The 12,718-nt window shown below is 57.3% G+C and overlaps 4 protein-coding genes across 4 annotated transcripts; 1 reads left to right on the top strand and 3 right to left on the bottom strand.

Annotated features, from left to right (window-relative positions):
- Positions 1-330: 330 nt before the first annotated feature.
- Positions 331-1,862, bottom strand: J3D65DRAFT_604688 (uncharacterized protein; the record flags this gene model as incomplete). Its single annotated transcript, XM_066798293.1, has 3 exons — positions 331-532; positions 556-1,296; positions 1,345-1,862. 3 exons carry the CDS (start codon positions 1,860-1,862, stop codon positions 331-333), a joined length of 1,461 nt encoding a protein of 486 aa, XP_066654019.1.
- Positions 1,863-4,132: 2,270 nt separating this feature from the next.
- Positions 4,133-6,413, top strand: J3D65DRAFT_447910 (uncharacterized protein). Its single transcript, XM_066796313.1, has 3 exons — positions 4,133-4,401; positions 4,465-5,563; positions 5,627-6,413. The coding sequence occupies exons 1-3, from the start codon at positions 4,305-4,307 to the stop codon at positions 6,216-6,218; spliced, it is 1,788 nt and encodes a 595-aa protein (XP_066654018.1). The 5' UTR covers positions 4,133-4,304; the 3' UTR covers positions 6,219-6,413.
- Positions 6,414-7,345, bottom strand: J3D65DRAFT_447911 (uncharacterized protein). The gene has a single exon (XM_066796314.1). It carries the CDS (start codon positions 7,236-7,238, stop codon positions 6,609-6,611), a length of 630 nt encoding a protein of 209 aa, XP_066654017.1. The 5' UTR covers positions 7,239-7,345; the 3' UTR covers positions 6,414-6,608.
- Positions 7,290-12,585, bottom strand: J3D65DRAFT_699836 (uncharacterized protein; the record flags this gene model as incomplete). The annotated part of the gene is made up of 2 exons (XM_066804070.1): positions 7,400-12,585; positions 7,290-7,327 (listed from the first exon to the last, which is right to left on the bottom strand). Exons 1-2 carry the CDS (start codon positions 12,246-12,248, stop codon positions 7,290-7,292), a joined length of 4,887 nt encoding a protein of 1,628 aa, XP_066654016.1. The 5' UTR covers positions 12,249-12,585.
- Positions 12,586-12,718: the final 133 nt, after the last annotated feature.

The raw sequence follows: 12,718 nt of genomic DNA, 5'->3' as shown, positions 1-12,718 counted from the left end.
CATCTCCAGAGACATTGTCCCCAGCGACACGCCTGCCAGAGGCACCGCCTTCAAAGACATTGGAACATCATGGAATTGTGAAGAGAGGAATGGACAGCAACAACACTGTGGGGACGCGCGGTCTCTAGTCTGTTTGAGACAGACATGGGCAACTCTCCGCTGTCTCTGGCAAGTCATCTCACGGCCTTTTGCACAGTTTCGAATCCAGGAAATGCTCTCAAGAATTGCGCATGATAATTATTTAACTGATCATTAAGCACCATGGCAGCCAAGTTTGGCGTAACAAAGTATGCGGTCTCAACGAAGAAGTGACAGCAACTCCACAACATTTCAAAGCATCAAAATCTCCTCGTCAATCAAAGCAGAACGAAGATCAAGCCAATCCCCACCATTGCCGCGGCGGCAGGCTTTCCATGGCTGCTTGCCGCCCCCGTAAAGGCTGGTGGCGCCGCAGTTGACGGAGAGCTGGGCGTCTCGCTCGACGGGACGGAGTTGGAGGGTGTTCCAACCGCTGACGACGGGGTGCTGCTCGCTGGTGATGTGTGAGGAACGTACGTCACCGAGGGCGTCGTTGGCGAAGGATAAGAAGGTGGCGCCGAGTGCGACTCTGGAGGCGCGGGATGGGAGATTTCGGGTGGCACCGGGTGGGAAGGCTTTGGAACGATTGGTATCGTCTCGTGCGGGGGAGGTGCCGGGTAAGATGGTACAGGAACCTTCGTCGTGGTCTCGGGAGGAGGCACATGTGTGTAAGACGGCGACGTTGTCGTACACGTCGTAGTCTCGGCTGGAGGCGGTGGCACATGGGTGGTCTTCTCAGGGGGCGGCACATATGTGGGCGGCGGTGGCTTTTCCGTCGTCTCTGGCGGAGGAATGTAGTTGTGAGGAGGCGGTACTTCCGTTGTCTCGGGTGGAGGAACATGTGTAGAAGGCGGCGGAACTATGACAGTCTCCGGCGGAGGGACATGTGTGTGAGGAGGCGGAACTTCCGTAGTCTCTGGAGGAGGTACGTGTGTGTAAGGCGGCGGAACTACAGTCGTCTCCGGCGGAGGAACACGAGTGTATGGAGGAGGAACCTTGGTCGACTCTGGAGGGGGTATTTTGGTCGACTTTCCAGGAGGATGAGGGTACGTGATGATGGTACTGATAGTCGATGTTGTGCTAGTAGTGACAGGACAAGTTGTTGTGTACGTGGAGATAGTCTCAGTCGTCGTGCTGCCGCCGGAGCACTTTTTGCATGGGACGACGCTCGTCTTGGTCTCGGTAGTAGTCGATACGGTCGAAGACGTGATAGGACAACTGGCTGTTTCAATTGCTGTGATTTGAATGACAATGAGGCTGACTTACATGGTCGTGTATGTAGTGGTGACTTCAGTGTAGGTACTTGTGTTGTTTGACGGGTAAGGCGGGACTGTGTGGGTCTTTGGGGGCGGGCTGGAGCTCTCAGGGGGAGGGGTATGACTCTTTGGTGGCGGGGTATAAGACTTGGATGGGGAGGTGTGACTCTTTGGCGGAGGCACATAGGTCGTGTTCTGGCTTGCAGACGAAGTTGGAGGAGGGACGTAAGTGGGCTTGGTCGGAGTGGTGGTCGGAGGCGGTACATAGGTCTTGCTGCAGCCTCCTTTGCAAGAAGTGACGGTGATGGTGGAAGTGGTCAAAGAGGTCCAAGTCGTCGAGCCCTTCCATGAAGTAACGGGGCAGATGGTAGTAGTGACGAAAGTCACCCAAGGGGGCTCGGAATCAGACTTGGTGGGCAGAGGCCAACTTTTGCCTGGCGTGTGGCCATCCCAGCCGCCCCAGTCTCCTCCTCCCGCAGAGGCGAGCGTGGAGCTAAAGAGCGCGATTGAAACGAGTGAAAGACGCATCTCGTTTGGCCTTGGAAGAAAACTTTAGCCTTGCTTGCAAGGTCAGGGGAATGGGCCGAGAATAGTGAATGATTTGGAGCAACGAGAGTATGACCGCTTCGAGGATGCCGTAGAATTCAACCACAAATCTCGAAGGCAGGTGAAGAGCTTGGAAGCCTCCGGGGGGCATCCGTTCTATATTCCAAGCAACCTGCTCGGCTGGCATGTTTGCGAGGTAGCACTTCATTGGCACCATTACTGAGTGGGGCTGCAACTCGATAAGCCTGATTCGGGTGGAACGATCCAGAGGTGTAATTAGAAGAGTTTTGCCGTCATTCTGTCAAAGATACTAATTTGGATGGAAGGATCAGCAAAAAGTGCGCCTCTCGCGTTGACGATAGGGCAAGAGGACGAGGTGCTAATGCAAGCCACACAGAATAATCAACCATTCAATGTGGAAAGTGATCCAGGACACAAGGCTAAGAATATGCGTCAATACCTTGTTTTGACCGAGCAGTTTCTCAGGAAGCCGCACGAGTTGGTGGTCGATGGAGGCCGGTGCCGATGTGTGAGTACAGCCAAAAGAAAATCAATCCTTGGTTCTCTTTGCATGTGGCACGAGCCATTCCAGCACTCATGGTGTGCAGAATGCATTTTCGCTGCGGTGCATCCAAACAACAAAGTGGTCGAGAGGAGACCAACCTGAGTGACGTGGACGCACTGACCACCAGGGTGGCTCAACGGGAGCGGCGGCGTAGTTTATTGAATCCATCAACACCACGACGTGGGATGGTCCGTATCCTGCCGTCTTCATCATATCTGAAGAGTCCGTCAGCCTTCTCGTTCGTCGACTGCGCCGTCTCTGCTGAGAATAGCAACATCCAACCGTCGCTGCCCTGGAACAGCCCGACTTCGCAGCCTCGACGTGCGCCACTAGAAAACCTGAGAGGCCCGCTTCATCACGGTCCGTCGACTTGCAGAGCGGGAGGCGGCGGTGTAACCCTGCGAGGCAAAAGCTGCCAGCGGCCAATGCAGGCGATCTCGAGGTGGTTGCGGTCGTGGCAGGGCGAAAGTCGGGGTGCAGGCAACCTGGCCGTAAGCCGGCCAACTCCACGTTCTTCTCCCGGCGGCACCTCACACTGGACCATCCGCCCGCCCGCTCATGGCTGAACAAGCTCGACCTCCGTCTCGGTACCCGACAAGACAGAATCCTGGATCACATCAGGCCACGAGCGATACGTGTCGACTGCTCGTACTTTGCATCCCACCTGACTTTGCTCGTCGCTCCGCGCACCACCTGCTCTTACCGGATCAATACGAACCCAAGACACCGAGCATGCATACCATCATCCGAGGCGACTGGTCGTGGCTCAATCCCCGCGGCGTGAGGATCCTCATTGCGGGGCTCGCGTCGTGCTGCTGGCCTGCTGCGTCGAGAGAAAACTACAACGCGAGCCTTTGGCCTAAGAGGTTGTGCCGCTCCACGCGCTGCACTTGTGCCCATTAAGAAGCAGGTCACATTGCTGCAAAATCATTCGCCAGACTGCAGCATGGTCCCGATTGATTCATATTATTGCTTTTCCATGGCACCCATCTTATCATACCTCGGAAGTCTGCGCAACAAAGCCAGCAACGTCATTGTGAATCCGAGCTACTGCATCTAGGTAAATTACGACTGAATTTCCTCAAAGATGACACGGTAGGTCGAGGCTTGATTTCAGACCTTTGCCATGAAAGCTCTCGAGCACATCGCTTTGCGCCTTGGTATGTTCAAAGCAGCCTCTGCCCGTTCAACTTCGAGTCTCGAAAAGTCCGCGTTGGATGACCAGCGCCAACCCTCCCAGGGAGAGACGAGGCTGCTCTGAACTTTTGCCCTTGGACGGCTTTCACTGCGCGCCAAACCAGCAAACCGGAATGGAAACATGTAAAGGCAAATGGCAAAGGACCACACGTCCAGCTCAAAGGTGAAAGGTAAGAACGACTGGTCGTTGAGCATGGCGAATGGCTCATCCACCGAGTGGTATGCATACTGCTCAAGAAGAATTCTTCGAGAATATCCGAGCGTCTGCTCCAAAGCTCAGACCCCCTGCGTCGCCATGGAAAAGGGGTACGAGTCATTCGAATGGCTTCAACACGCGCGTAGCGTGCTCTTTTCACGACTGTCCAAAGCTCATCCCGAAGCTCCGCAGAACAAAAGGTCCGGACCCTTCTGCCTCGCGTAGTCCCGTGATCTACATTTGGCTTCTAATTTGAGCAACCAAATTGCGTCTTTGCGCAATTCTTCAGATTAGCGGTCTTCGATTAGCACTTCTCTCCGTCTCCCTATGACTGTTTAGGCAAGATGGCCGTATGAAGAGCTTGGGAGATCTACTCTGCAATGAATCTGGCTCCTGTCTTTCGTACAAATGCCCGTGTACCTTGCTCCTTTACTCTGTCTCTCAAAAAGATTGACCTTTGGACCAGATGGCTACCATTTTTGAGCAGACGGCCGAGGGCATCATATACAAATGCCCCGATCAGTGGCCGCTCCCAGATCTCGATGTGCTCACTTTGTTGTTTGGTACTTTTCCCGCTGTCAAGGCCATCTTGATTGACTTGACGAATTCCTTCTGACGTTGGGCAGAATCCGAACTCAGTCACGCAAGAGAATACACTCCAGTCTCCATCTCTTGCGCCAACTCGAACCATTTCATAACCAAATCCGAAGCTCGGGACTGTACAAAACGCACTGCTCACACTCTCCGCCACAAGTATGGAATCGGCGAATCAGGACCTGGCAAAGACGTAGTCTGCAGCGTCACTACTGGTCACCATCTCCTATCCATCGCATTCTATGGCGTCATCGCTGCCGGTGGTGTCTATTCTGCAGCAAGCCCAGCTGGGTCACCATCCGACGTGGCCAAGCAAATGCGCGACGGGGATGCCAAACTGCTCATTTGCAATGACGATACCAGACCACTGGCCCTCGCCGCCGCACAGGAGGTTGGCCTGCCAGAAGACCGCGTGCTTGTGATTCCCACGGGGGGCGAATGGGAGCTGCGGAGCGCAAAAGACAAGCAAAACGTCGTGGGCCTCAAAAAGATGGAGTGGCAACGCATCACCGATCCCGGCGAGCTCGAGGACACGACCATCGTGCTCATCTACTCCAGCGGCACGACGGGCAGTCCGAAAGGCGTCAGGATCTCGCACCGCAACATTGTCGCCGAGGCCGTGACGTCCCTGGACCCGTGGAAGGCGTACAACAAGAAGCATCGCCCGAACTTCGAGTACCGCACCATCGCGCACCTGCCGCCGTCGCACATCTCGGCCATCCAGGGGTACCTCGTCAACCCCATGTACATCGGAGGCACGGCGTTTTGGATGGCCAGGTTCGACTTTGGCCTGTTCCTCGAGTACTGCAAGAAGTACCGCATCACGTCGTTCTTCACGGCGCCGCCCATCTGGCTGGGCATCGCGCGGCACCCGCTCGTCACGGACCAGTTTGCCAGCCTGGAGCACGCCGTCAGCGGCGGCGCGCCCATGAGCAAGGAGCTGCAGATGGCCGCGAGCCGCAAGCTGGGTCGCCCTGGCAGCAGCAGCAGCAGCAGCAGCAGCACCAACAGGACGCTGATTAGCCAGACGTGGGGATTGACCGAGACGACGGGCGCCATCACGCTGCTGCCGTATGGCGAGACGGACGAGACGGGCAGCGTCAGCTGCCTGACGCCCGGCCACGAGGCGAGGTGAGTCTGGTCCCATGCTGTCACTTGAAGCTCTCGTCAACGTCCACCACTAACAACGCCCAGAATCGTCGCCGACGATGGCACCGACGCAGCGCCCGGCACGGCAGGCGAGATGTGGGTGCGCGGGCCCGTCGTCTCCAAAGGGTACCACAACAACTCAGCGGCCGACTCTGAAGCGTTCGTGCAGCCCGGCGGCTGGTTCCGCAGCGGCGACGTCATGGCGTGGCGCGACGGCAAGTTCTACATGGTCGACCGCAAGAAGGAGCTGATCAAGTACCGCACGCACACGGTGCCGCCGGCGGAGCTGGAGGCGCTGCTGCTGGCGCACCCGGTCGTGGCGGACGCGGCTGTCATCGGCGTGCCGCTCGCCCATGTCGAAACTGACGGTGACGGCGCCGCCGCCGACGACGACGTGGTGGGCGAGGCTGCTGGACAGGTCCCTCGCGCGTACGTCGTCGCCAAGGCGCCCGAGGCCTGGGGAAGCGACACTGCCGATGAGATCGCGCAGTTTGTGGCCGGGCAGGTGGCAGACTACAAGCGGTTGAGGGGCGGCGTGGTGTTTGTGGAGAAGATACCGCGCGCGCCGAGTGGCAAGATCTTGCGGCGGGAGTTGAGGGCTTTGGCGGCGGCGGAGAGGGAACAGCAGCGACGCTGAGCCGCCGATGGTGTGAGGGTTGGGGGAAGTGGGAGCCAGTGTTCTAAGGTGGAAGATTGGTAGATCGTGATTTTTGCAGTGTAATGTTTGAATGCTCGTCAAGGTGGCCGATTCAGCATTTCCTTGTGCTTGACACGCAGCAGGTGGAAACGAGATGTGGTTGGTGGTCGTTGGTTGCTCTCTGACTGCACGAAGCACCAGAGTCATCAGCACAAGCAGTCAGTTCAAGAGGACCAAGCAGTTGCAATCACATTCACTACATCATCGACACCCGCTCTCTCCCGCTCTCTCCAATGCCACCGCCATCCAGACGACACCTTCGATCCACCGGCATACCCATCGCCCGCGCCACAGCCACCTAGCCAACCCCACCGCAAGCGCATCATCCACTCATTCAACCACGCACGCCCGCCCGCGAGAAACCACCTCCACACCCGACGGACCCGCGACCACCGTCAACCAACAGCAGACAAACAAAGCGCACCGCTCCCCATCGCAAAACCTTCCATCGGCGTCATCCATCATCTCATCATGAGCAGTGTGTTCGCATTTCAAATAGAGCAAAATCAGGGGAAAGGAAAGAAAGAGGAGGGACAAGGAACCAGTGACATGTGGAGAGAGAGAGAGAGGGGGGAAGGAGGGAACAGGAGGAACAGGATAGTAGACGAGCAGGAAATCGGAGAGAAAAAAGTGATTAGCATTTAGAAGTATAAGCAGTATACGAAGAGAGGTAGAAAAGGGGGAGGAGGTGTGGGGCGAAGAGCGTCTTCCTCCTGTTTCTCGCTTCTTTGCCGCGCCATGTGGCCTTGGAGATGGTAGGCGAGCGACTCGCCTCGAATCACAGCAAGGAGACGCCAAACAAGGAAAAAAAGGAAACAGTGAAAAAAACGTGGAATTGCCGCCGTGAGGAGAGAGTTGGCGAGCGTGTAGAACAGCAAGCAAGAGCAAGTAAGCAAGCAAGCTACGGCGGGCATCAGGGAGGTGGGGTATCATTGGTTCAAAACGGGCCAGTCTTCTCATTCTCACATCAAGCGGCGCAACGGTAGCTAAGACGGCACGAAGCGTCCAGGCTTAAAAGGTTTCGCTCTCGAGCGAGGAGCGGTACGAGACTGCGGAGGTCACAATGTCAGTCCATCAACTCCTCCCTCTTGTCCGGAATCTTTACTTACTCGGGCTCAAACTGCGCTGACTCTGGTGATCACCGACCGGCTTCCTGCGAATCACCGTCTCGGAATGCTCGAGAGGCCGTGGGCTGCGCGACCCCATGGGACGAGGCCCATTCAAGATCTTGCGGCCAGAGCCACTTCGCGACGCCGGCTGTGGAGACGAAGGGGTCATGGAGCGCCGTTCGGTCTCCAAGCTATAGCGCACCTCCTCGATAGGGGCGAGCGGCGCCAGATACTGGCCGTTGCCGAGGGGGCTGCTATGCATGGGCTTGGCACCAAAGGGGAGGCTAGCGCGCAGGTTTTGCTGCTCCTGGGGGATCAGGGGCCCGTCATCCCTTTGTCGGCTGTTGTTGACTTGCTCGGATGCAGAGTGGTTCGAGTAACCGCCGTCGGAGAGGGGCGACATGTGCCCGGTATTGCTGCTCAGCCGGTTGCGGTTGAGTGCCAGGCTCGGCGCGGAGCCCCACTGGTCGAAATCTGGGGACTGCGGGTCGTCGAAATTCACGGCCTGAGATTCGAGATATGTTTGGTGGCGATGCGTTGGGCCCGGACGCGGCTGCGGATGCTCAAGGTTTAGCGAGTTGCGGTGAGCATGATACTTCGGGTCTTCCAACTCGTGCTCTGGAATCAAAGGTGAAGGTGACCGGCCGTGCTCGTATGCAAAGCCACGCTGTAGAGACGTCTGTGAGGGCAAACGGTCGTCCGAATTCACCGCATACTCGTCGTAGTGGGTGAGATTGACGTTCGAGCCAGACCGTGAGGCATCCGAGTACGGTTTGTTCTTTTTGCTACGCCCACTCTCCTTATCTGTCGAGGTCGTCGTTCTCGACCAGCGCGAGATTTTCAGAGGGCCGAAAAGCGAAGACGAGCCAGTCGACCGATGCTTCGACTTGGTTTTCGGCGTGTCCGGGCTTTGAGCATCTGGGAAGTTCTCCTGTAGCTGCGGAGGCGTCACCTGCGTAATTGACATGCTTCGCTTCGCCTCTTGGGTTGGAGTGAGAAGACGCTCGTCGTCATAGCCTTGTACTTCAGGAGTTTCGTCTAGTTCCTCGTCCCCCTCGAGCACCGTGCTGACGCGGTGTTCTGAGCCCCGGCGACCATCGTATCCAGAGTGTCGACCAAGCTGTCGGGAGGACGACGGGTTAGAGAAGCTGCCAGACTGGTTTGGCGTCGACGCAGTGTTAGCACGTCCCTCGGGCTCATAGCCGGGATCGTTGGCTCTGAGGTTTTCATAAGACGTGATACTCTGGCCTCGGCTGTCTTGCGACTTGGGAGGCTGAGCAAACGTCGTCGACTCCTTGAGCCCTTCGACGTCATCGAGCAGCTGCATGAGCATCTCCTCAATCTTGCCCAGATCATTCGAGTTCTTCATGCTCAAGCCTCGCAGGGCGCGCTTGAAGATGTTCTTGCGCTTTGACTGCATCTCATCCATGTCGTCGCTCGAATTGCGGCCTACGCTACGGGCGGGAGGTTGGCCATTCAGGATGCGTTGAACAGTCATGTCAGCGTCCTTGTCGGTATTGCTCATAATCATCCGGTCCTGCTCGGCAATGAACTTCTTCATCTCCTCGAAAGAATTGCGCATCTCAGCAGCGCTGCGGACAAGAGTGACGAGAATCTCAGTGTCGCGGGCGTTCCTTTGGGCGTCACGGACGGTGAGATGGTCCATGAGGGCTACAATATCCTTGGATTGGATACGGTCAAGTCCTTTGCCAGTGGCGCTGTCGTAAAGAGGAGACGACATGCCATGGGAATTGCCGCTAAAGTTACGTGCATGCCCACTCTTGCCCCCCGAGACGAACGGGTCATCATCGAGGCCACCGGTAAAGTCTGGCATGCCGCCATCGAAAGACTGAGATCTGTCCCGGTGAGGCTCAGGTGTGTAGCCAGGCTGAGCGGCCGAAATGTACCCTTCGTCCTTCCAATGGCCAGGACTGGTCGGGGTCATGTGTCGGCGGTGGAAATCATCATCCTCTTCGGGGTACGGTTCTCCATGCTCGTCATAGTCGTCTTCGACAGTAGACTGGTAATGGTGATCTTCCGCAGCAGGGCTCCCGTGGTCGTTTCTCAAGAGGTTGGCGGCCGCAGCACTGACAATGGCGGCGGCGCCGCCCAGAGCAGCAGCCTCGCCAATGCGCTGGCCCTTGGTCGACATGGGAGGGGTCGGCTCATAAGGCCAGCGGTCAGGGGTACGGGCCGGGCCCTGAATTTCCGAGGGGTTTGTCGTCACATCCGAGCCGTCGTCCCCAAGACCGTGGCCAATCTCAGGCTCCGGCTCGCCCAACGGCATGGCATTGGCCGTCATTTCAACTTCGTGCTCCGAACGCAGCGAACTGTCTTCGCTTTGCTGAGGGGAGAGCTCGCGCGCGTGCGCTTGGGCCAGGTTCTTCGCACGGTCACGAAGGGCACCCCAACGCTCCGAACTGTGATTGTCCTGGTGGCCGATGAAGACATTTTCATCTGCAGCGAAGCGACGCTGCTCTGAAGACTCTCCAGAATTTCCAGAATCGAGGTGGGACACACTGACCGTCGATGGGTCCACAAGCGAGGCGACAGCGGATTCGACAGCTGCCGGCGTGTGGACGTAACCTGCCTTTTCGCCCACCATCTGAATGTTTTGCTCGATGGATTCTCGACTAGTATCAGTGTAAGTTGTCTGGAGACGGTCATCAACCGGGCCGTTGGAGCTCTTCAGGCTCTCATCGGTGTAACCCGTCAAGCGCTTCTCATCCATCTCAGCACGTAGCGCATCGTTCTCCTCATGTTCGTGATCAAAGAATTCGTCGGCTTCTTCACGCCTCGGGGCGCCCAAAGACTTTGACTTGCTTTCAAAAGTACCCCGAGGACGTTTGCGCGAGCGCGCCGCGTTTGTGCTGGGCGAGTTTGAAGCGGAGTCGAGCGAAAGCTCAGACATTTTTCGATTAACGTGGTGGCCGGAAGCAGCACTCATCGGTCGAGATCGTGGAGTTTGATCCCCATCACCATCTCCATAGTTTTCGCTGGTTCTATAAAGATCGCGGGTGGGAGTACGTGACCCATCTCGCTCCTTGCCCTTGCTGCGGTGAGAGGCCATGGCTGCAGCGGCGCCGGCAGCAGTAAGAGCAGTTGCCTGAGCATTTGGCGGGAGGCCATGTTGTTGCTTTGACGTTCCGAATGCCTGGTCAATGAGCGAGCCAAAACTGCTCGTGTCCTTCCGAAGGTCGGCAGGTGATCGTGTTGGACTACGAGCGCCAGGCGATACAACTGGGCGAGGCGTTCCGCGAGAGACTTCTTTGACTGGCGTGGCGCCCCTTGATGAAACCGAATGAGGTCCCTCGGTGTTCTCGGATAAAAGCGACGCGCGGGTGACCTCGGAGGGCTGGAATTCGCTGGCCATGGGCAAAGGTGGCACAGCTTCCTTGGCCAACTCATCATCGTCTTCAATACTCTCAGACAAGCTCGCAGTATGACTTTCTCGTCGACTGCGCCTCTTTTTTCTTTCCTTCTTGTCAATGCTGGTGTGAGAATCGTGGTGTCTCAACGCGGCGGCTGTGAGACCGGCCGCTGCGCCCCCAATCAGAGCGGCGTCCCTAACACGGTGCCTTTCCCTGCTCTTTTTACGATGAGACCTATCATCAGCAGTAACGGTATCCTCGGAATGTCGATCATAGCTCCTCTCAGATCCTGACCGGCTCGACCGCCGAGTCTTCTTGCCTTTGACAGAAGATGTTTCCACGGAAAGAAGGGTGCTCCTTTCATCGCCCGACACCACTTTGACGTCCGGCGCACTGGTGGACTTTGAGACGCGCCTCTCGCTGGTGCTGGACGAGGAAATGGGTTGATTGGCGCGGTTCTGGTTCTCCTTGAGCGCATTAATCTCGGGTAAGATGAGTCGCTTGATGGCATCTTCGACCGTGGCAAGGAGTTTGGGGTTGTTAATTGATGAAGTGGTCGAAACACCTGAGCGGACAGAGTGCGTATCTCCCGATCTGCGGCTCAGCTCCGACGCGAGGAGGCTAGACTCGGTAGTCCCGCTGATGAGGGCCTCTTCGCGTCGAGAGCGCGACGCTCTGCGCCTGGACTTTTCTTCTTTTGACTTTTCGCTGCTGGCGCTCTTTTCCCGCCTATGTTTGCTCTTGCTGCTCGACTCGGGCTGATCCTTGAGTTTTTCCATGATCTTTTGGGTCATGATGCGCTCCCTACTCAAGCTGCGGCTCCTCCGACGCTCAGGAGCTTTGAGATGTTGACTCGCTGCCAGGCCAGCGGCAGCGGCGGTGATGGCTGGGGCGTCCAACAAACTGTCCGGTGGCATCGAAGAAATGTCTGACGGAGCGGGGACATAGCGGCCCTGGGACAAATCGGATCGCGACAAGTCACTGACGTTGTTCATGACCTCGACCTCCACTGGAGGTCTCCCACTGACGTTGGATTCGGAAGAGTATGAAAGTTCGCTCGTATCGGTAGTTTTGCCTTCCGAAGGCTTGGCTCCGGAAGGCAGCAACACCCTTCGGGTATATGCAGGCTTTCGGTCCTTGTCGGTGTGGGTGATGTCGACGTGGTCAGCATCTTTGGACTTGCGGTGTTTGGATGAGGGCGTGACTCTGACGCGGACGCTTGGTCGAGAATGCACCTTGTCACCGCTCTTTCCAGCCTCGAAGTACTCTATTAAGAGCGACGTCTGCGACTGGTGACGGTGATGGAGGCCCTTTTCCTTGGGTTTGGTCGCAATTGTCACTGGTGTACCGTCATCCGGGATGGAGTAGTGGGAGCGGTCGGTGCGGCGGGAGATGTCCGTGGCCAGGTCGTCGGCGCGACTGCTATCTTCCAATGCGGAGCTCTCAGTGGGCGCGGGCAGCGGCGGCGGTCTCTGCGTGTCGACACCCATTTTCGAAGATGAGCAAAGTCGAAGAGGGAGCGGTTGGGCGAAGGTCAAAACATGAACAGCAGCGGGCCTGGGGCAAGAGCAGGATTGGGGTCAGTGGGCGAAGCAAGTGAGGGTCCGGCGGTGGTTTCGATTTGGATCCCGGAGGTTTCAACAGGACGGACGGGGGACCGCAGTCTGGGTTCTGGAGCCAGCCGAAGACTTGGGCGGACCAATTGGGCGGACAGCGCAGCGTCCGGGCAATGGAGTCGCAAATCGCAAAGTGAGCGAGTGACGTTTGGAGGGGGAAGGAGGAGGAGGAGAGTGGAAGGGCGTTTGGACAGCTGAAGGCTTCGGGACGGGCGTGTGTCACTTCAGCTGGAGTCGTGGCACAGTGACGAAGTGCGACATGCGGCGCGAGTCGGTCGCAAGGTGAGGAGAGAGCAAAGAGACGGGGAAGACGCTGGCAAGGCGGAGTCGTCGCAGTTGCAGGC

Source organism: Phyllosticta citribraziliensis, assembly GCF_038025025.1.
Source record: "Phyllosticta citribraziliensis strain CPC 17464 chromosome Unknown J3D65scaffold_8, whole genome shotgun sequence".
NCBI classification, from domain to species: Eukaryota; Fungi; Ascomycota; class Dothideomycetes; order Botryosphaeriales; family Phyllostictaceae; genus Phyllosticta; species Phyllosticta citribraziliensis.
Note: the sequence above shows the minus strand (reverse complement) of the source record. Positions and strands in the feature narration are given on the sequence as shown.